This window comes from Trachypithecus francoisi, unplaced genomic scaffold (genome assembly GCF_009764315.1).
Source record: "Trachypithecus francoisi isolate TF-2019V2 unplaced genomic scaffold, Tfra_2.0 Lachesis_group6, whole genome shotgun sequence".
Lineage (NCBI taxonomy): Eukaryota > Metazoa > Chordata > Mammalia > Primates > Cercopithecidae > Trachypithecus > Trachypithecus francoisi.
In genome coordinates, this window is record NW_022681471.1 from 61,673,500 (window position 1) to 61,694,452 (window position 20,953).

At 36.4% G+C, this 20,953-nt stretch overlaps 2 protein-coding genes across 2 annotated transcripts in view; both read right to left on the bottom strand.

Annotated features, from left to right (window-relative positions):
• Positions 1–1,223: 1,223 nt before the first annotated feature.
• Positions 1,224–20,953, bottom strand: part of SH3BGRL (SH3 domain binding glutamate rich protein like) — a 110,922-nt gene continuing 91,192 nt past the window's right edge. The window contains exons 2-4 of the mRNA XM_033201707.1: positions 17,973–18,158; positions 16,706–16,786; positions 1,224–2,566 (exon numbers count right to left, since the gene is read on the bottom strand). Of these exons, the coding sequence (XP_033057598.1) occupies positions 2,534–2,566; positions 16,706–16,786; positions 17,973–18,158 (300 nt within the window). The 3' untranslated portion in view covers positions 1,224–2,533. The remainder of the gene's footprint in view (positions 2,567–16,705; positions 16,787–17,972; positions 18,159–20,953) is intronic.
• On the bottom strand, positions 12,261–13,720 carry LOC117078210 (dnaJ homolog subfamily B member 6). Its single transcript, XM_033201706.1, has one exon. It carries the CDS (start codon positions 13,577–13,579, stop codon positions 12,851–12,853), a length of 729 nt encoding a protein of 242 aa, XP_033057597.1. The 5' UTR covers positions 13,580–13,720; the 3' UTR covers positions 12,261–12,850.

Consider the following 20,953-nt stretch of genomic DNA (forward strand, 5'->3'; position numbering starts at 1 on the left):
AAAGATGTTAAAAAGACAATCTGGTGAAAATAGGAATTATGGTAACATTATAGTACTGTTTACAAAGAATTTCAAAATTTTGTTTGCTAAATAAAGGAAGGTGATAATAGATACAGGAGAAGAATGATGGATGGGAGCAGAAGACTAGAAGGCTCAAATTAATCAAATGTGAGTGTTTCTTAATCAATTTTGTTGGAATTCTTCCAAGAAAAGAAATACGCATTTTACAGTAAAAGATTAGACCAATGTCAACCTTTCAATATTTTTCAGCATCCATACTGGGTAATAAAATCCATGTGAATCCTCATTTTTCCTTTTGCTGAATGAATGGAATATATGCAATGAAACTCTGACTTCACTAAAATTTTCTGTAAACTTTCCCAAGCAAGTAATTAACAACTTCTGTTTTAAAATTCTGTTTACCCCTACACTCAGATTCCCAAAGAAATGTTGACATTTAACAATGCAATCGACATCCAATTTGCATTGTTTGGTCAAAATGAAAAATTTTCCTGAGGGTCAAATATCCCAAGAACAAACCAGCTCAATAATTGAACATAACAAATAAGCAAGTCTGATTTACAAACAGAAACAATCTGATGAAATATAACAAGTAGCAAAGAATTATATTTTCAGCCAAATATTTTGAAAGATTTTTTAAAATAAAATTCACCTAATATTCAGATTTCACTTGCATTTTGTATATACGAAACATATTCTCAGCTGACAAAATAAAATATTTCATTTTAGGAAGACTCAATTCAACTTTTTACTTTAAATATACTATGTAATTTTAAGTTATTAAACATGGCAAAAAAAATACATCTATTTTTAAAGAATGCCTATTTTGCCAGCGTTGACTTATTTGACATTAAAATAAAAGTTAAAATGACCACCATAAAATATTGCAAGTATCATCGCAAACATTTAATAAAGCTTGGAGAAAATATTGACTAATTTTTTTTTTTTTGCATTTTCTGGAGTGTATTACAAAGCACCCTGTTTTCTCTAGAGCCTTTATACCATATTTTTGTAAACCCAATGAAATTGTTCATTTGATCCCACGTGTATTTGTGAGGTCCTAAAAAAATATAGAAAACGAAAACTGGAATTGAATTCAAATAGTTTTCTTTCTATTATTTTCTCTTTTTGCATTCCCAACCCTCTAAAAAAAATATTACTCATCTAAAATTACTATTATATAAACTCCAAGAACACATAAGTTATGTTTTCTAAGTATGAGTTATTTTTAAAGCATAGCATCAAGTTTGAATCTCATGAAACAAAGCCATCTCTTCATTATGTGTTGATTTTGGCAAAAGTACAGACCAGCATACAATAGATATCTATATAACGTAGTTTAAAGTAAGAGGTGTTTGCTTTTGGTAATAAAGTAGTATGAAACTTACTATATAAATCTGTGCAGTTATTTAGGCCATATTTCTTGTCTTTTTAGAAGTCTTCAGACTTAATATTTTAAAAGTTGCCCTTTTATTTGATACTTCTACTTTTTGCTGGAATAGAGGCACAGAAAATATTCTCACTGCTGAGACTAATACACTCATACAATACATGGCTAAACTGAAATTAAAAGGTAAGATATCATAGGAATAGTAGCATTTATGATTGTGAGTTGTTTTAAACGGCAGCACTGCTAAGATTTGTTTTAGCAAAAACTCAGGGAAACCAATCTTGGAAATGATCACCAACCTGTTCAACCGGTTTTATAAGAGTTATTTAAAAGTCTAATCTCTTTGCTAGAGAATGCCGTTTTAACTTACTTGGCATCCACTTTCATGATATACATATGCATATTCACTGAGGGAAGGAACCTGGATATATCATTCCATCATAGCTGTGTAGTTAAACAAGGAAATTGTCTACTGAATGAATCTATTGCTTTTGTGTGGTAGAAAGATATCTATTCTGATCACTGAAATGTTCAATGAAAGGCTACATTTAGAAGCTCGGAAAATCTGTGGTTCAATACGTAGAAGTTTCATCTACAAAAGAATGGGAATGTTATAATTACCATAGGAAATTACAATGTTTAACATATCATAAACATTACCTGCAAGTACTTTTTAATCACAATAATACAGCATCAAAAAGGTACATATTCTTGTTCACAAAAAATAATGAGGCAACTTAGGAATGAAAGACAGGTTATTTCTCTTTCTCCTTTTTAATGCAGAGATGCAGATACACTTAAGTTGCATAAATAATGGCAAAAAAAAAGGGGAAAGGTGTTTCTTTGTAAAATCAATGGTATACACAGGATGCCTTGGCAGGTAACAACACTATTTCTATGATATCTGCTTACTAATATAATTTTATGTTAATATCCCATTCTCCTCACCATAATGTTCAAATTTTAATTTCATATTCGTTTTGAATGTTTGCATGTGAAAACACCAACTAATCTATTATTTCAACATTAAGCCTATTTCTTTTGAAGCAAAGCTGATTCTGCAATTTTAAAAAAGCAATGGAGACTCATTTTTCAGGATGTTTAAAGCACCGTGCTTAAGGTTCATGCTTGCTGCTTTGCTTGCACTTCTGCTTCCTGAAATGAAAAACAAACAAACAAAAAAGATAAGTTTAACATCATAAAGCAGACATGCATGTGTATTTTAGTTAGACTACATTAGTTCCAACTACTAAGAATATACAAAAGCCCCCAGAAGAGATTTCTTAAAAAATTCTTAGTAGAGAAAAACTATATAATACAAACAGATTTCTAGAAACAGATATACTAAAAGACACCTAATCATTCCTAATGATTTGGAATACTTTCATGAAAGCAAGTGATACACAGTTATAATGATATTTTACTTAAAATAGTCAGCTAGTTTCCTTTTTGTGTGTTTTTTCCTGAAAGTTGAGTATATAAAAACATGGTCACTAAGTTTAAAATTAGTTGAATTTTGGTTAATTGAGGGTTTAAATTACTTAGAAAATGTGCTATCCATTAAAATATTGTAGTTTTCATGTTTTATGATAGTATACACACCAAAAACTCAGGTTGTCTTCCTTCTCCTCTGGATAGTGAGGTACTCACCTCTAGCATAGAATTCTACTACATGTGTGCTGTGGTGGTCACATAATACTTGACATAAAATAACTTCAAGGAAAGTTTGTTGAACTAAAGATGACTGGCAAGACTGATTCCAGAAAAGAAAATATCAGACTAAGTTGTCAAAATCAAATGTGCTAGACAACATCATTCTAAACACCTGTCACTAAATCAATACTTGACAGTCTCAGGAGGACTGATACTGTACAAATGAGTCCCAGTATTACACCCAAAAGAAGGGAGAAAAGCTAAAAGAGACACTAGATTTTTACCCAAAAAAAAGGCAAAAGTAAAGGAAAGAATAAAATATGAAACAACACCAAAATTCATTCTCATATCCTTTAAAAAATAATGAAATATACTACTGACTCATTGATATGGTTTGGCTCTGTGTCCCCCACCGAAATCCCATGGTTTGGCTCTGTGTCCCCACTGAAATCTCATGTCAAATTGCAATTGCCAGTGTTGGAGGAGCAGCCTGTGGGAGGACATTTGATCATGAGGGTGGGTTCTAAGGTTCAGCATGATCTTCCTACTACTGTTTGTCTAAAGTGTGTAGCACCTCTCCCTCTCTCTCCTGCCACCATGTGAGGACATGCTTCCTTCCCCTTCACTCTTTGCCATGATTGTAAGTTTACTGAGGCTTCCCGAGCCATGGCTCCTGTACAGTCTTTCTTTCTTCCTTTCTCTCTTTCTTTCTCTCTCTTTCTTTTTCTCTCTCTCTCTCCTTTCTTTTTCTCTCTTTCTTTCTTTCTTTTTCTGTCTTTCTTTCTTTCTTCTTTTTTCGCTTTCGTCTTTTTTCTTTCTTTCTTTTTCTTTCTTTCTTTCTTCTTTCTTCTTTCTTCCTTTCTCTTTTTCTTCTCTTTTTGCTTTCGTCTTTTCTCTCTTTCTTTCTTTCTTTCTTCTTCTTTCTTTTCTTCTTTAGTTTTTCAAAAATACCAATGTTTCTTTCATTGTATTGTTTCTTCATTTCCATTTGAACTAGTATTTGGATTAATACTAGTTACACGTATAGGGAAAGAGTTCATTTCCCTAAGTGACACACTGTCAATCTTCCTATAATTTGTCATAAATTCTGCAGCTCTAAGTTATCATCTTTAATGGGAGAAATCACTAGCATAAAATCCAAAACAAAATTCATTTCAAATTCTTTATAATTTGTCTTAGAATACATCAAAGTTATAGTAAATTATTAACCTTTCTAATCAATTTTTATATCAAATATGTGGATTTATCTGACTCTTTATTAGTGCCTAAAAGGAAATGTCAGTATTTATAGAATGAGTCATCTAAATCAAACAGAGAGCTTTAGGAGCAAGCATATGATGTTCTCTTCTCTGTATTACCAATGTAAACATCATTCCATAAAGGGACTGGTTTTAAATCAGATAATCCTGGCTAAAATTTCAGTTTTACTACTAAATCATTATATATCGTTGGACAAAGTACTTAAATTATCCTCTCTAAAGTGCCTCTAATTACATCTATCCTAAAGGGATGGTGGAAAGATAAAATGAGATGTACCTGAGGTGCCTATCTCAGTGCTTGGCCCATTATAAGCATTCATCCTTCTTTTCTGCTTTTCCGCTCTCTCTCTATTATTATTATTATTATTATTTTGCCTAGCAACTAAAATCAATACACAGGTAAGTTTATGAACATGCAGTCTCTCTTGGAGATGTAGTAAAAATAGGATGAATTCAGTATAAATAGGATTGCTTCAAATCTCACACCAGAGACAGACTCCATAGCTCCTCCCTGGAGCAATTTAATTCAACTAAAGCTAACAAGGACATTTCTCGGACCCATACCCTTTATTTTTTCAAACTAAGTGAACATGCCTTTGCCAACAGAGTCATTTCCTTTCTGCACAAGCATCACCAAATATTTGTTTTGTAGTAAAAATATCAGTGATCTTATTTTATATCTCAAAACCTCATCTCCACTTTAAAGTAAGAAATACCAGTACTAAGAAACGTTTCATTTGACAAAATGAGTATCATAGTAAACAAATACATACCTTGTTTTAAACAATCAAATATAAAAAAGAATACAACAATTATTGGTCTTATACAGAAGGATTCTTTGCTTTATGGAAATATTTGACACAGAGTACTTTTCAATATTAAGTTCTCCAGTGCATTGGTTTTCAATCATTTTTTAAATGTAAAGAGTATGTTTGATAATTATTTAAAAAGTAGAGAATAGGAGACAATGCATATTAACTACCTTTCAGTCTCTTTCTTTGTCCTATCTATACATTTTAAATGTAACTAGAATATTAACCATACTTACAAAATAATTCTGTAGCTCATTTACATATATGTTTTAAAAAACTTTCTTTCTTCATGACAGCCCAAGTTCATTCATTATATAAATGATTTTGTTGACACTATCGTGGATACTTAACTAGTCTCTAAAGTTCAGAATTAGACACAGTATAATACTTTGATTCATGTTTTATCCATAAAGTTCATTCAATGCATGAATTAATTTGGTTGAACCTCTTGTTAAATATGTTAAGCATTTAACTTGTTTTCAAAGTTTTAAGATTATAATGAACACTTTGATTCACGTTTTCATCCATGAAGCTTTTTCCACGTATAGAATTATTTCACTTGATTATAATACCCAATGTGAAGCCGCTGGGTGAAGGAGTACCAATATTTTTTAGATTTTTGATACGTATTTGCCATTTTGATTTTCAAAAAGGAGTACCAATTTATGCCAACACCAGTAACGTATTATAGCAACTGTTTCAATCCACCCTTCTCAGCACTATTATCATTTGTCTTATTTTTGCTGATTTTACAGCTAAAAATTTTATCTCATTTTATCATATAACTTTTATTATCAATTCACTTTTTTCAATGGGGTAACTAGTTGTCTTTCTATTTAGTATACTTTCTGCTCATCTGGTTCTTTGTTGAAGGCTTATTGTCCTGTTAAGGGGAAAACTCTAGAAATTGAGCTTAGGTATAAAAAAAAATCATTCTGACATGAAATGGATCACTCCTAGTCTTGGAAAAAACTATTAAATACCAAAATTAAAAATCTCCCTATCACAATACACCCTTCATGTTCATTGACAATACCACACCTATTCTTGTTAATCCAATCTATCAGCTCTCTTGCCCATCCTTCATAACATTCACTATTCTTTTTCTATTACTACCCCAGGCTTAAGCAATGATGGAAGAAACATGATACCAAGATGTCTAGCTCCTATGGGCTCATCAGTTCTAACTACTGCTGGGCTCTGCTTAGCTGTTTTTTATTATTACTATTATATATGATCTTAGCCTATTCCCTAGCCAATTTTCAACTAAATCCATTCAATTCTCCTCAGGGATCTAATGTTTGAAAATTCTTCTCACTCCTTGCAGATAAATTTTCCTGCTGCCTTGTACTTTCAAATGTGACCTTTCCTAACCTTCCCATACATTAAAATTTCTCTTTACTTTATCCTTTTATCCTAATTCCATCCATTCTAAGAACATCACATGCTCTTCCAAGGCTAACGTCTTCCTGGATTACTGACTTTTCTATGTCCTCCATGATTGTTTCATTTCCCAATCACCAAGGTTAGAGATCCCATGGCTAGCTTTAATCCTGCTCAGTTCTTTACAGGCACAAGCAACTCATTAATTCCTAAATCCTGTAACATGTTTTGTTTGTTTTTTGTTTGTTTGTTTTTTGGTGGGGGGGTGGCTCCTAAATCCACCTTTCCTTTCCTCAACTGCTGTCCATTTCAGGCCCTCTCAATCACTTTTGGAACTCTTAGGGTATCCTCTAATGGGTCAGTGTATTTTTAACTCTAATTTCTCCAATATTTTACAATCCACACAGCTGCCAAATTATTTTCTTAAGACATAGATTAAATCACATCTTGTTTTTTAACTTTTATTTTAGGTTCTGGGGTATATGTGCAGATTTGTTATAAAAATGGACAAAAACTGGAAGCATTCCCTTGAAAACTGGGAGAAGACAAGGATGCCTTTTCTCACCACTCTTATTCGAACAGAATTCAAAGTTCTCGCTATAGCAATCAGGCAAGAGAAGTAAATCACATCTTAAAACACAGAGATGGTTATATAGTTATCTCTCCCCATTCCCATCATGGTTTTTGGACACCTAGAGGATAAAGCTGAAACTACCTAACAGGAGAATTATAATCTCACCCCAACATACATAGCCAATCTCGCCTCTTAATACAGCCTCCTCTATTTAATATGTCTTATTCTGGAGCCATGCTGTACTACACTCTGCTCCGTGAACACGCCATCATGTGCAGCGACATCCCAATGGAATGATTTCTGTACTGTTTCTGTGAAAGATGCCTTAGTGTTCCGTCAATATTTTGGAATCCCCAACAGCTTAAATACTACTCCCTCCATGAAATCATCCCCAACCTCTGAGTAGGAATGTATTATTATTTCCTCTGGACTCTTACAGCACATTATTCACACAAATCTTATAAAATTTACCACAAATTGTCTTTAATTATATATTTGCAGTCTTATTTGTTTTGTAATTATTGTATACATGTCCTTCACTAGGTAATTAGCACTTTGAATGTAGGAACTAGGCAGTATTCTCTTGCCTTACTATTAAATCCAGTTAATGCTTGACACTCAACAAATACTTTTGAATGAAGAAATTAATGAATTAATTCTAATTTTATTGAAAAAGGAGTCATCAGCCGCAGAAAATACACTATCAGTTCTTTCATACTTCCTCTAATCTTCACTCACTCAGTGACAACTTGGGTCTTACTAACTAATTTTTTTCCATAAGTTATTGGAGTACAGGTGGTATTTGGTTACATGAGTAAGTTATTTAGTGGTGATTTGTCAGATTTTGGTGCACCCATCACCCGAGCAGTATACACTGCACCATATTTGTAGTCTTTTATGCCTCACCCCCTCCCACACTTCCCCCCAAGTCCCCAAAGTCCACTGTATCATTCTTATGTCTTTGCATCCTCATAGCTTAGCTTCCACATATCAGTGAGAACATATAATGTTTGGTTTTCTATTCCTGAGTTACTTCACTTAGAATAATAGTCTCCAATTTCATCCAGGTCACTGCAAATGCTGTTAATTCATTCCTTTTTATGACTGCACAATATTCCATCACACACACACACACACACATATATACCACAGTTTCTTTATCCACTTGTTGATTGATGGGCATTTGGGTTGGTTCCATGATTTTGCCATTGTACATTGTGCTGCTATAAATATGTGTGTGCCCGTGTCTTCTTCAAATAATGACTTATTTTCCTCTGGGTAGATACCCAGTAGTGGGACTGCTGGATCAAATGGTAGTTCTGCTGTTAGTTCTTTAAGGAATCTCCACACTGTTTTCCATAGTGGCTTTCCCTGTTCACCACATCCATGCCAACATCTGTTTCTTTATTTTTTTATTATGGCCATTCTTGCAGGAGTAAGGTGGTATCACATTGTGGTTTTGATTTGGATTTCCCTGATCATTAGTGATGCTGAGCATTTTTTCATGTGATTGTTGGTCATTGTATATCTTCTTTTGAGAATTGTCTATTCATGTCCTTAGCCCATTTTTTGATGGGATTGTTTGATTTTTTCTTACTGCTTTATGTTCCTTGTAGATTCTGGACATTAGTCTTTTGTCAGATGAATAGATTGTGAAGATTTTTTCCCATCTTGTGGGTTGTCTGTTTATTCTGCTGACTGTTCCTTCTGCCATACAAAAGTTCTTTAGTTTAATTAGGTGCCAGCTATTTATCTTTGTTTTTATTGCACTTGCTTTTGGGATCTTGGTCATGAAATCCTTGCCTAAGCCAATGTCTAGAAGGGTTTTTCCGATGTTATCTTCTATATATAATTTTTATAGTGTCAGGTCTTAAGTTTAAGTCTTTAATCCATCATGCATTGACTTTGTATAAGGTGAGAGATGAGGATCCAGTTAATTCTCCTACATGTGGCCAGTCAATTATCCCAGCACCATTGTTGAAAAGGGTGTCCTTTCCCCACTTTATGATTTTGTTTACTTTGTTCAAGATCAGTTGGCTGTTAAGTATTTGAGTTTATTTCTGTGTTCTCTCTTCTGTTCCATTGGTCTATGTGCCTATTTTTATACCAGTATCACACTGTTTTGGTGACTATGGCCTTATAGTTTGAAATCACGTAGTGTGATGCCTCCAGATTTTTTTTTCTTAGTCTTGCTTTGGCTATATGGGCTCCTTTTTGATTTCATAAGAATTTTAGGATTCTTTTTTGTGAAGAATGATAGTGATATTTTAATGGGCACTGCATTGAATTTGTAGATTACTTTTGGCAGTTTGGTCATTTTCACACTATTGATTGTATCCATCCATTAGCATGAGGTGGTGTTTCCATTTTTGTGTTACCTATGATTTCTTTTTGCAGTGTTTTGTAGTTTTCCTTGTAGAGGTCTTTCTACTCTTGGTTAGGTATATTCCTAAGTGGTTTTGTTTGTTTGTTTGTTTGTTTGTTTCAGCTATCATAAAAGGGGTTGAGTTCTTGATTTGATTCTCCACTTGGTCATGCTGTTGATTTGTGTACATTAATCTTGTATCTGGAAATTTTGCTTAATTCTTTTATCAATTCTAAGAGCTTTCTGGAGGAGTCCTTAGGGTTTTCAAGATAAATGATCATATCATCAGCAAACAGTGACCAAGTGACTTCCTCTTTACCAATTTGGATGCCCTTTATTTCTTTCTCTTGTCTGATTGCAATGACTAAGACTTCCAGTACTATGTGAAGAGAAGTGGTGAGAGTGTGCATCCACGTCTTGCTCCAGTTCTCGGTGGAATGCTTTCAACTTTTCCCCATTCCGTATTATGTTGGCTGTGGGTTTATCACAGGTGGCTTTTATTACATTAAGGTATGTCCCTTGTATGCCGATTTTGCTGAGAGTTTTAATCATAAAGTGATGCTGGATTTTGTTGAATGTTTTTTCTGCATCTATTGAGCTGATTATGTAATTTTTTATTTTAATTCTGTTTATGTGGTGCATCACGTTTATTGACTTGTGTATGTTAAACCATTCATGCATCCCTGGTATGAAACCCATTTGATCATCGTGGATTATCTTTTTGATATTTTGTTGGATTCGGTTAACTAGTATTTTCTTAAGGATTTTAGCATTCGTGTTCATCAAGGATATTGGTCTGTAATTTTCTTTTTTGGTTGTGTCCTTTCCTGGTTTTGTTATTAGGGTGATGCTGGCTTCATAGAATGAGTTAGGGAGGATTCCTTCTTTCGTTATCTTGTGGAATAGAGTCCAAAATATCAGTATTAATTCTTTGAAAGTCTAGTAGAATTCTGCTGTGAATCCGTCTAATCCTGGACTTTTTTGTTGGTAATTTTTAAATTACCATTTCAATCTTGATGCCTGTTATTGGTCTTTTAATGTATCTGATTCTTTCTGATTTAAGCTAGGAAAGTGGTATTTCTCCAGGAATTTATCCGTCTCTTCTAGGTTTTCTAGTTTATGTGCATAGAGGTGTTCATAGTAGCCTTGAATGATCTTTTGTATTTCAGTGGTGTCAGTTGTAATATTTCCTGTTTCATTTCTTAGTGAAGTTATTTGGATTTTCTTTATTCTTTTCTTGGTTACTCTTGCTAATGGTCTATCAATTTTATTTATCTTTTCAAAGAACCAGCTTTTTGTTTCATGTATCTTTTGTATTATTTTTGTTTCAATTTAATTTAGTTTTGTTCTGATCTGGTTATTTCTTCTTCTGCTGGGTTTGGGTTTGGTTTGTTCATGTTTTTCTAGTTCTTTGAAGTGTGATCTTAGATTGTTTGGGCTCTTTCAGACTTTTGATGTAGGCATTTAGGGCTATAAACTTTCCTCTTAGCACTGCCTTTGCTGTATCCCAGATATTTTGATAGGTTGCATCATTATTGTCATTCAGTTCGAAGAATTTTTAAATTTCCATCTTGATTTCGTTTTTGACCCAATGCTCATTCAGGAGCAGGTTATTTAATTTCTATCTATTTGCATGGTTTTGAAGGTTCCTTTTGCAGTTGATTTCCAGTTTTATTCCACTGTGGTCTCAGAAAGTGCTTGATATAGTATCAATTTTCTTAAATTTATTGAGGCTAATTTTATGGCCTATCATATGGTCTATGTTGGAGAAAGTTCCATGTGCTGTTGAATAGAATGTGTATTCTGCAGTTGCATAAAATGTTCTGTATATATCTGTTAAGTCCATTTGTCCCAAGGTGTAGTTTAAATCCATTGTTTCTTTGTTGACTTTCTGCGTTGATGGCCTGTCTAGTGCTGTCAGTGGCATACTGAATTCCCCCACTATTATTGTGTTGCTGTCTATCTCATTTCTTAGGTCTATTAGTAATTGTTTTATAAATTTGAGAGCTCCAGTGTTAGGTGCATATATGTTTAAGATTGTGATATTTTCCTGTTGGACAAGGTCTTTTACCATTACATAATGTCCCTCTTTGTCTCTTTTAACCACTGTTGCTTTAAGTTTGTTTTGTCTGATATAAGAATAGTTGCACCTGCTCTCATTTGGTGTCCATTTGCATGAAATGCCTTTTTCCATCCCTTTACTTTATGTGCATCCTTATGTGTTAGATAAGTATCCTGAAGGCAGCAGATTGTTGGTGAGTTCTTATCCATTCTGCAGTTCTGTATCTTTCAAGTGAAGCATTTAGGCCATTCACATTCAATGTTAACATTGAAATGTGAGGTACCATCGTATTCATTGTGCTCTTTGTTGACTGTGTACTCTGGGTTTTTCATTTTTTTTTTCTTTTGCTTTCAAGCTTGCATTTGTGTTTTATAGGTCCTGTGTGATTTATGCCTTAAAGAGGGTCTGTTTTGATGTGTTTCCAGGATTCCTTTCAAGATTTAGAGCTCCTATAGTGGTGTCTTGGTAATGGCAAATTCTCTCAGCATTTGTTTGCCTGAAAAGTGTTGAATCTTTCCTTCATATATGATGCTTAGTTTCACTGGATACAAAATTGTTGACTGATAATCATTTTGTTTAAGGAGGCTGAAGATAGGGCCCTAATCCCTTCTAGCTTGTAGGGTTTCTGCTGAGAAATCTGCAGTTAATCTGATAGGTTTTCCTTATAGGTTACCTAGTGCTTCTGTCTCACAGTTCTTAAGATTCTTTCCTTTGTCTTTTTTTTTTTTTTTTTTTTCCAGTTTACCAGCTTTACTTTTTTAAACCTAAGCTTAACATTACATATTTAAACAATTGTCAAAACTTACTAAGTTGCCAGCATTCATGCACAACTAGAAAACATCCTTAATTTATATTAAACCAGAAATGTATTACCATTAATGCATTAATATCTTTCACTACTAAATACTGAAAAAAATTGAAATTATTTCTGTAGAAGAATCGTCCTGGCAATGTTAACTTCACAGCAGGCCGACACTACGTGGCTCACATTTCAGACACAATGAAAAGCAGGTCCATGCTGGTGTTAGTGTACAATCTTGTCCTACACTAAAGAGTCAAGACTCACCTTGGAGTACGTTTAATAAAAAAAGCAAAGTGCATACAGAGATTTACAACAATTTTAAAGACAAAAAAAATGGTCCTATTATGTGGTCCCAACAATAAACTCAAAAGTCTATGACAAATAGAGGCTCCGATGAGCTGTTTATAAATACTTTAGGTACAATTACACTGAAAGTCGAGTTCGTTTGAAATCTTCAAAAAAATGTTCCTGTTAATCCTCAAATGGTGCTTGTTATAGTTTAACATTTCTGTTAAGCGCGTGCGTTGAATTACTTGTTATCCAAGCGCAGCAGCTGCTCCTTACCATTTATTGTTAAGGACTTTAACTGGCCGTCTTCTTCAACTTCTACTCTTTCTTGACCATTCTCGACAATTCTCTTTGTAGTGATTTTTCTGCCATTAACTATTTTAGTTGAAGTTGATATCGATTTGAAGTTGCCCATGCCGCCACCACCACCAAATGACGTGGAAGAGAATGAAGTGAGGCCCCCATGACCTAGTGACCCAAATGAAGTAAATCCTGTATCAAAAGAAGAAAATCCACTTCCAAAAGACGGGAATCCACTGAACGCAGAGAAAAACGACCCCGTCCCTCGGCTTCTGCTTCCTCGGGGACCCCTTCGATTCCCAAAGAAGTCCTCAAAAGGGTCTTCAAACAAGTCAAATGAAAATGGGTCCCTTCCACCAAAAAATTCCCTGAAGACATCATCTGGGTTGCGGAATGTGAAGCCAAATTCAAATGGACTGTCAAAATGACTTCCACCTCCTCCTCCACCATTTAATCCTTCTTTGCCATATTTGTCATAGATGTCCCGTTTCTTAGCATCCGACAGCACCTCATATGCCTCCGTTACTTGTTTGAATTTTCTCTCTGCTTCTTCTTTATTCTCGGGATTTTTATCTGGATGCCACTTCAGTGCCAGTTTCCGATATGCTTTCTTAATATCCTCGGGTGAGGCATGTCTCTGCACGCCTAGAACTTCATAGTAATCCACCATGTTTTAAGAGATTGTTGGAATGGGTCCGAGGACGGAGGAGGCAGGTGGCGGGATGCAGGAGAGGCGGGGTGACTGCCCGAATCTCCTCACAGCTCCTGCACTGCTGCGCTGGTGGTGGCGGCGTCTCCCTTTCCTTTGTCTTAACCTTAGATAACCTGATGACAATGTGCCTAAGGCGAAGATCTTTTTGCAATGGATTTCCCAGGTGTTCTTTGTGCTTCTTGTATTTGGATGTATATGTCTCTAGCTAGGCCAGGGAAGTTTTCCTTGATTATTCCCCCAAATATGATTCCAAGATTTTAGGATTCTCTTCTTCCTCAGGAATTCCAATTATTCTTAGGTTTGGTCGTTTAACATAATCTCAGACTTCTTGGAGGCTTTGTTCATATTTTCTTATTCTCTTTCCTTTATCTTTGTTGGATTGGGTTAATTCAAAGACCTTGTCTTAGAGTTCTGAATTTCTTTCTTCTACTTGTTCAATTCTATTGCTGAGACTTCTCAAAGAATTTCATGTTTCTAGAAGTGGGTCCAAAGTTTCCTGAATTTTTGATTGCTTTTTTCTTTAAACTGTCTATTTCATTGAATATTTCTCCCTTTATTTCTTGTATCATTTTTTTGGATTTCCCTGCATTGGGCTTTGCCTTTCTCTGTTCCCTCCTTGATTAGCTTAATAACTAACCCCCTGAATTGTTTTTCAGGTAAATCAGGGATTTCTTCTTGGTTTGGATCACTGCTGGTGAACTAGTGTGATTTTTTGCAGATGTTGAAGGGCATTGCTTTGTCCTATTATCAGAGTTGGTTTTCTGGTTCCTTCTCACTTGGGTAGACTCTGTCAGAGGGAAGGTCTAAGGCTGAAGGCTGTTGTTCAGATTATTTTGTCCCATGGGGTGTTCCCTTGATGTAGTACTCTCCCCCTTTTCCTATGAATGTGGCTTCCTGTGAGCCACACTGCAGTGATTGTTGTCTCTCTTCTGGGTCTAGCTACCCAGCGAGTCTACCTAGCTCTGGGCTGGTACTGGGGGTTGTCTGCACGGAGTCGTGTGATGTGAACCATCTATGGGTCTCTCAGTCATGCATACCAGCGCCTGGTCTGGTGGAGGTGGAGGCGGGTGCAATGGACTAGGTGAGGGTCCTTAGCTTTGGTGGTTTAATGCTCTATTTTTATGCTGGTTGGCCAGGAGGTGGCGCTTTCCAGAAACCATTAGCTGTAGTATTGTGGAGAGGGACCGGCAGTGGGCAGGGCCCTAGAACTCCCAAGATTATATGCCCTTTGTCTTCTACTACCAGGGTGGAAAGGGAAGGACCATCAGGTGGGGGCGGGGCTGGGCATGTCTGAGCTCAGACTCTCCTCGGGTGGGTCTTGCTGTGGCTGCTGTGAGGGGTGGGGGTGAGATTCCCAGGTCACTGGAGTTCTATACCTAGGAGGATTATGGCTTCCTCTGCTGAGTCATGCAGATTGTCAGGGAAGTCTTGGAAAGTCAACAGTCACAGGCCTCACGCAGCTACCAGGCAAACCGAAAGGTTGGTCTCACACCCACCAAGCCCCCCTCCCACAGCCTTGAGTCTGTTTCCAGGTGGAGGGCAAGAGGGGCTTAAAAATTCCCCCAAGGTTATCCAACTCCCAGCTGTGGAATAAAAAGGGCTTTAGTTCTTCTCTTGCCTGTGAAGTCTGCAAGTGGGATTTGCACCCTCCCCCCAGTTCTGGCCAGGAGGCTTCTTGTCCCGTTCAAATTGTTACAAAATTTGGCTAGAGAATTTCTTCTTTCTGTGGAGTTTTAATGCCTGCTCCTCTGGCCACACTCCCGATGGATCCCTGTGGTGCCAGGCAGAAATGGGCTGCTTGGGGACCCAGCGAGATCCCAGGGCCTTCCTATTGTTTCCTCTACCCCTGTATTTTGCTGGGCTCTCTAACTTGACTCAGCTCCAGGTAAAGTTGGAAACTTCTCCCGCAAACAGACCTTCAGTTTTTCCAGTGAGGGTATGTGTTCAGGAGAGGAGGGTCTCCCTTTTCCAATTCCTCAGTTGGGGCACTCACTGTATTTGGGGTGTCTCCTGAGTCCTACAGGAACAGACTGCTTCCTTGAGATGGTCTGTGGGTCCTCTCAGGATTACCGGTTTGTTCTTGCAGTCTATCTGGGGCTGAAATTCACAATGCAAGCCTCCAGATGCTGCTCTGTCTGGATTGCAGATGCTGCAATCTAGTCCTCTTACTATCTTATTTAAAGAAAAGTGTCTTCCCTCACTTTTCTTATGGCTCAAATTACACAAAGCCTAAAATATAACATTTTATCCATGAGAAAAGAAAGTTCGGCAAGAAAACCATTTCACAATGATATAAACATAGTACTAGTAAATTTTTGTCTAATGAAAACAGACAGTAACACAGACTTTTAAAATAGGAGAGGGAATTAGAGTTTAAAGAATCTGTCTAACATACAATTAGTTGCTAAGAGCAAAGCATAAAATGACACAGCAACATAAAATGATTGAGGCAGTTTGTATGAAGAACTACTATAAAAGGCAAAGGTATGTTTAAAGTTGATAGTTTGGGGACATCTCATTAGATAGACAATTTTATTGTTGCCTCCTTTATTTGGTCTGTCCTGAAAATGCTGCTACTTAAAAAAATTAATTTGTGTTGGCAGGAAAAAAGCCTCAAATTTGGCGAGCAATTTAGTGACCAGTTTTGCAATGCAGATGCTCTTAATTAACTTGAATGAATGACTCTATCATTTGCTCTCACCCAAAGACAATAAATGCTGCCAAGGAGATTACCATGAACTAAGATGCTTACTGTCGTTGTAGAACCATGCAGGACGGCTGGAATAATGAAGGCTTTAAAATTGCTAAGCACTTATTTGTGAGTAGTCAATGAGAAATTTGCTCCCGTGGTCAGCTTGATGGGGAAATCACTCTACCTACCTTCTAAATACACAGTTTATGCATTTGGTTATGCACATCTTTCTGCCCTAACAGGAAGTAAGTGGATGCAGAGAAGGTACTTTTTGCTGTAAAGGACTGTCTCTGACTTAATTTGTATACTTAACAAAAGTGAAAATCTTACTGACTAAAAAAGCTCAGCAGCAATAACATGATCTATAAAACAGGAAAAAAAGGGTATCATACCTTTGAACCAGGTGGGGCTGTCAAGCCTAAGAAGGCATACACTGCGTTATTTTCTCTGGCTTCAAAGAAGGCATCATAGTCCTTGATGAAAAGAAGGTAAGATGAATTAACAATATGCAACCAATAAAAGAAAAAAAGGAGATTTATTCGACCGAGTGCAGTGGTTCATGCCTGTAATCCCAGCACTTTGGGAGGCCGAGGCAGGCGGATCACCTGAGGTCGAGAGTTTGAGACCAGCCTGACCAACATGGAGAAACCCCATCTCTACTAAAAATACCAAAATTAGCCTGGTGTAGTGGCACACGCCTGTAAGCCCAGCTACTCAGGAAGCTGAGGCAGGAGAATCGCTTGAACCTGGGAGGCGGAGGTTGCAGTGAGCCGAGATCACGCCACTGCACTCCAGCCCGGGCAACAAGAGCGAAACTCTGTCTCACCAAAAAAAAAAAAAAAAAAAAAAAAAAGAGAGAGAGAGATTTATTCAGAATGACCTGACTAGTAGACAGAATCATCTGCTTCCTTAGGGACAGGCAGACTACCTTCCATAATACTAGAATTCTGGAAGGAGTAAGGAGTAATAAAGAGGCAAGGCTTCCAGATCTTATTTAATATAGGTTGAAAAGTAGGTATTCTATGGCACAAAATCTGCAGAACGGTTTATTCCACATCACATCAAATTTAAATCTGCCTGCAGCTTCCTCCACCATGCAAAACAGCCACCTATTTCCCAGTAAGAAGATGCTTATTTCTGGTCAGATACTGTTGTTTCCATTCACCATATTTCTATTCCATTATTCATTTTGGTTGAGATTTTCTCAGAGCCCACACTAGACTAGATATTAGCTAGACATGCCCAAGGCCAGAAGAACAGTTAATCTTTGCTGTGATTTGAGAAAGGCAATGAGATGTCCATGATGCATGACCAGAAGAGCAACCAAACAGTAAGAGGTTTCAATCTGGGGAATGCAAGATAATCTTCACATGACTAAATTTGGTTGAGATACCTACTGTCATCTTGTAAGCCACAAAACATTCTCAAAAAGTAACAAATAACTTGCCTAAATTTAGGGCTGTGATGCATAATCAATAGCAAACATATTTAGAAAATGTAGCCATTGTCTACATCCAGCCTTTGAGTGGATGCAAAGGACAAATGACTATAAGAAAGCGATATGACTATATATATGCAGGTTTGGAGGCAGAGGTGAAAATAATGGATAGATTTGGGGCAATCTATTTCAATAAGCAAGAATTTACATTGTTTTCTTACCCCGCGATACTGGCTTTCATTGAAAATCTGAGGTGGCAGGGGATACCCTGTGGCTGGTCGACTATTTTCAGGTACATTTTCTCTCATCCACTTCCGATTCTCTTCGTTGGCTGCAATATCTTTTTCCTCAAATCCTATTTTGTTGGCTTCTAGGAAACCAAGTACATCTTGCTGTTTCTTCTTAATCTAGGACCCAAAGAACAAGAAACCGTATTTTCCAATATTCGACAAAAGTCAAATGTCTGTGAGCTGGCAGAAATGAATTCAGACAGAACAAAGATTGTGGTTTCACAGAAGTTATATGATTTTCCCTCTTTATTATTGTATTGTTAATAATGCCTCAGAAGTGTACTGAAGAGCTTTTGGTCCACAGGTCCTTTTACCAAGGACTTTCTCTTTTTTTTTTTCCATCGAAAATTCTCATTATTTAATGATGTGCATGCAAAACTAACTGATGCATATCAATACCTAAAAATGCAGTTAACCCCAAATTGTGTGTAGTGAAAAGTTATGTTTTCTGATACTCTACAAGCCTCTCTTAGTTTCAGCCTTTCTAGAAAGTTTTTCCAAATGACACAAGTCTGCTTCCCATCTTAACAAGAATAGTATACGCAATAGAAATGAATCTTTCCTTGACAAACTGCACAAGCTTCAAGAGTCATTCAAGCCTCAATTTTCATTGTTCAAAACAGAAACTGAACAAGAAGATATTAGCCAATCCTACAAACTATAAAGTTTGCAATATATCTGTACCATTCATTAGCCCTTATCATGAGCGGTTAAGGTGTCTTTTATGTGTATCATGTATTAGCTTAGTGAAAAAGTAATTGCAGTTTTGGTCATTACCTTCAATGGCAATTACCTTTGCACTAACCTAATATATTCATCTAGATAACCAGGTAGAGATGACACATGTATTCTGTCTCCTTATCACAGCTAGGAGAGAGCTTTGAGAACAGTAAAATTAATACTATTCAGTTCAGTTTCTCTTCTGATATGCATTTCTTTTAGAACCTGAATTCACACATCAATGGTAATTAACCCATATTTAAAACCATAACCTAACATTTCTGAGCTACAGGACCGTAATCAATAAGCAAGTTTCTTCATGGAATCACACTAAAAAGACACATGGAATATTGCCATCAAAAATAAAATAAAATAAATCTGTCCTGCCAATGAGAATAAAAATGCAAAATAAGAAACTCACGTACAGTCAAGTTCCTCTCTGGATTTACACACCTCCATCTACTCTCACATACATGCATATATGCATAAAGGTTGTGTTTTTGTCTTTCTAAGTTGCTTGTGATTGTGATTCAATAATTTTCTCTATCATCACATAACCTCAGGAAAATAATTCTCAATTTTTCCCAACAGAAACTGAAAGTTTTAAATGCTATTTACTGAATGTCCCTCTTTAAAGATCAGTTAGAATCTAGCAAAACTTGCTACACGGTAATTTTTTACTGAGAATTCTGTTTTTTAATTGCCTTATAAAATCAAACTTTCATTCCTAAATATAACATATGCCCTCTATTGAACTGAGAAAAATCAATGTAAAACTCAATAAATACGAGTGTCTAGTGGATTAATGCACTTGATGAAAGGTTCCATTAAATCAATGGTTTTAGCCTCTGAAATACCGTAGGTGGGTTTAGTCAATGTCAAGTGTGTCAAATAATTGTTGATCATTAGCATATTTACAAATTTGAGTAGATATAAAGATGTCCCATTAAGATTGTACTTTGAAGGCTGGGTACGGTGGCTCACATCTGTAATCCCAGCATTTTGGAAAGCTGAAGCAGGAGGACTGCTTGAGCCCAGGAATTCCAGACTGGCCTGGGCAACATGTGAAAACCCTATACTTAAGGGAACTTGCATTCCAACAGATTTTTTTTTTTTTTTTTTTGAATGAGTGAAGAGACATGCTAAGAATTTTACATACATGACCCTGGCAGAATGTCATCAGTCACATTTGCATGAGCAGAGGACCTTTAAGAAAATTATTTTTTGAGGCTTTTCCTACCTTATTGAATGCTTACTTTGTTGAGAACGTGACTCACTGTGCTAAGTTAAAACGGTCGCCAGGCTTGGTATCACTAGGCATGATAGTGTACCTTCACTGAAGTAATTACTCTCCATCCATCAGTTGAAGAGTAATGACCAAGTATTTCACCCATGCCCTGAGATTGCCTGATGACAAGTACACACACCTACTAGTGTGTTCCACGTCTCCATAAAGTTGAACAGAATGGGCCGTAATCACACATTGCTAATAGGTTCTGCCATGTCAAACATGGACTTTTGTTCACCTTTCAATCTTCATGGAAAGTTAAAAAAAAATTGTTTCCTAACTTGATCAATTTTCATGTCCAAAATTTCACATATGAAGTTTATTTCCAAGAAGGAATCTATTCCTTTAATTTTTTTTTTCAAAAATAGAGTCTGGCTCTGTCACCCAGACTGGAGTGCAGTCGCGTGATCTTGCCTCACTGCAGCTTCAAACTTCTGTGCTCAAGTGGAGATTTCTAATATATAAATAATTATTGCTTTTTTTTTTTTTTTTTTTGAGACTGAGTTTAGCTCTGTCACCCAGGCTGGAATGCAGTGGCGTGATCTCGGCTCACTGCAACCTCTGCCTCCTGGGTTCAAACGATTCTTCTGCCTCAGCCTCCTGAGTAGCTGGGATTACAGGCGCATACCATCACACCTGGCTAATTTTTGTACTTTTAGTAGAGATGGGGTTTCACCATGTTGGTCAGGCTGGTCTCGAACTCCTGACCTCATGATCCGTCCAACTCGGCCTCCCAAAGTGCTGGGATTACAGGCGTGAGCCACTGCACCCAGCCAATTATTGCCTTTCTTATACACCTATAGGCACATGTTCACTCTAACACACCCTCATAAGGGAGTATCTGGTGATGGTCATTTCCTAATTTCCCTAATAGGACTTAAAATAAAGGGACACAGTGAACACA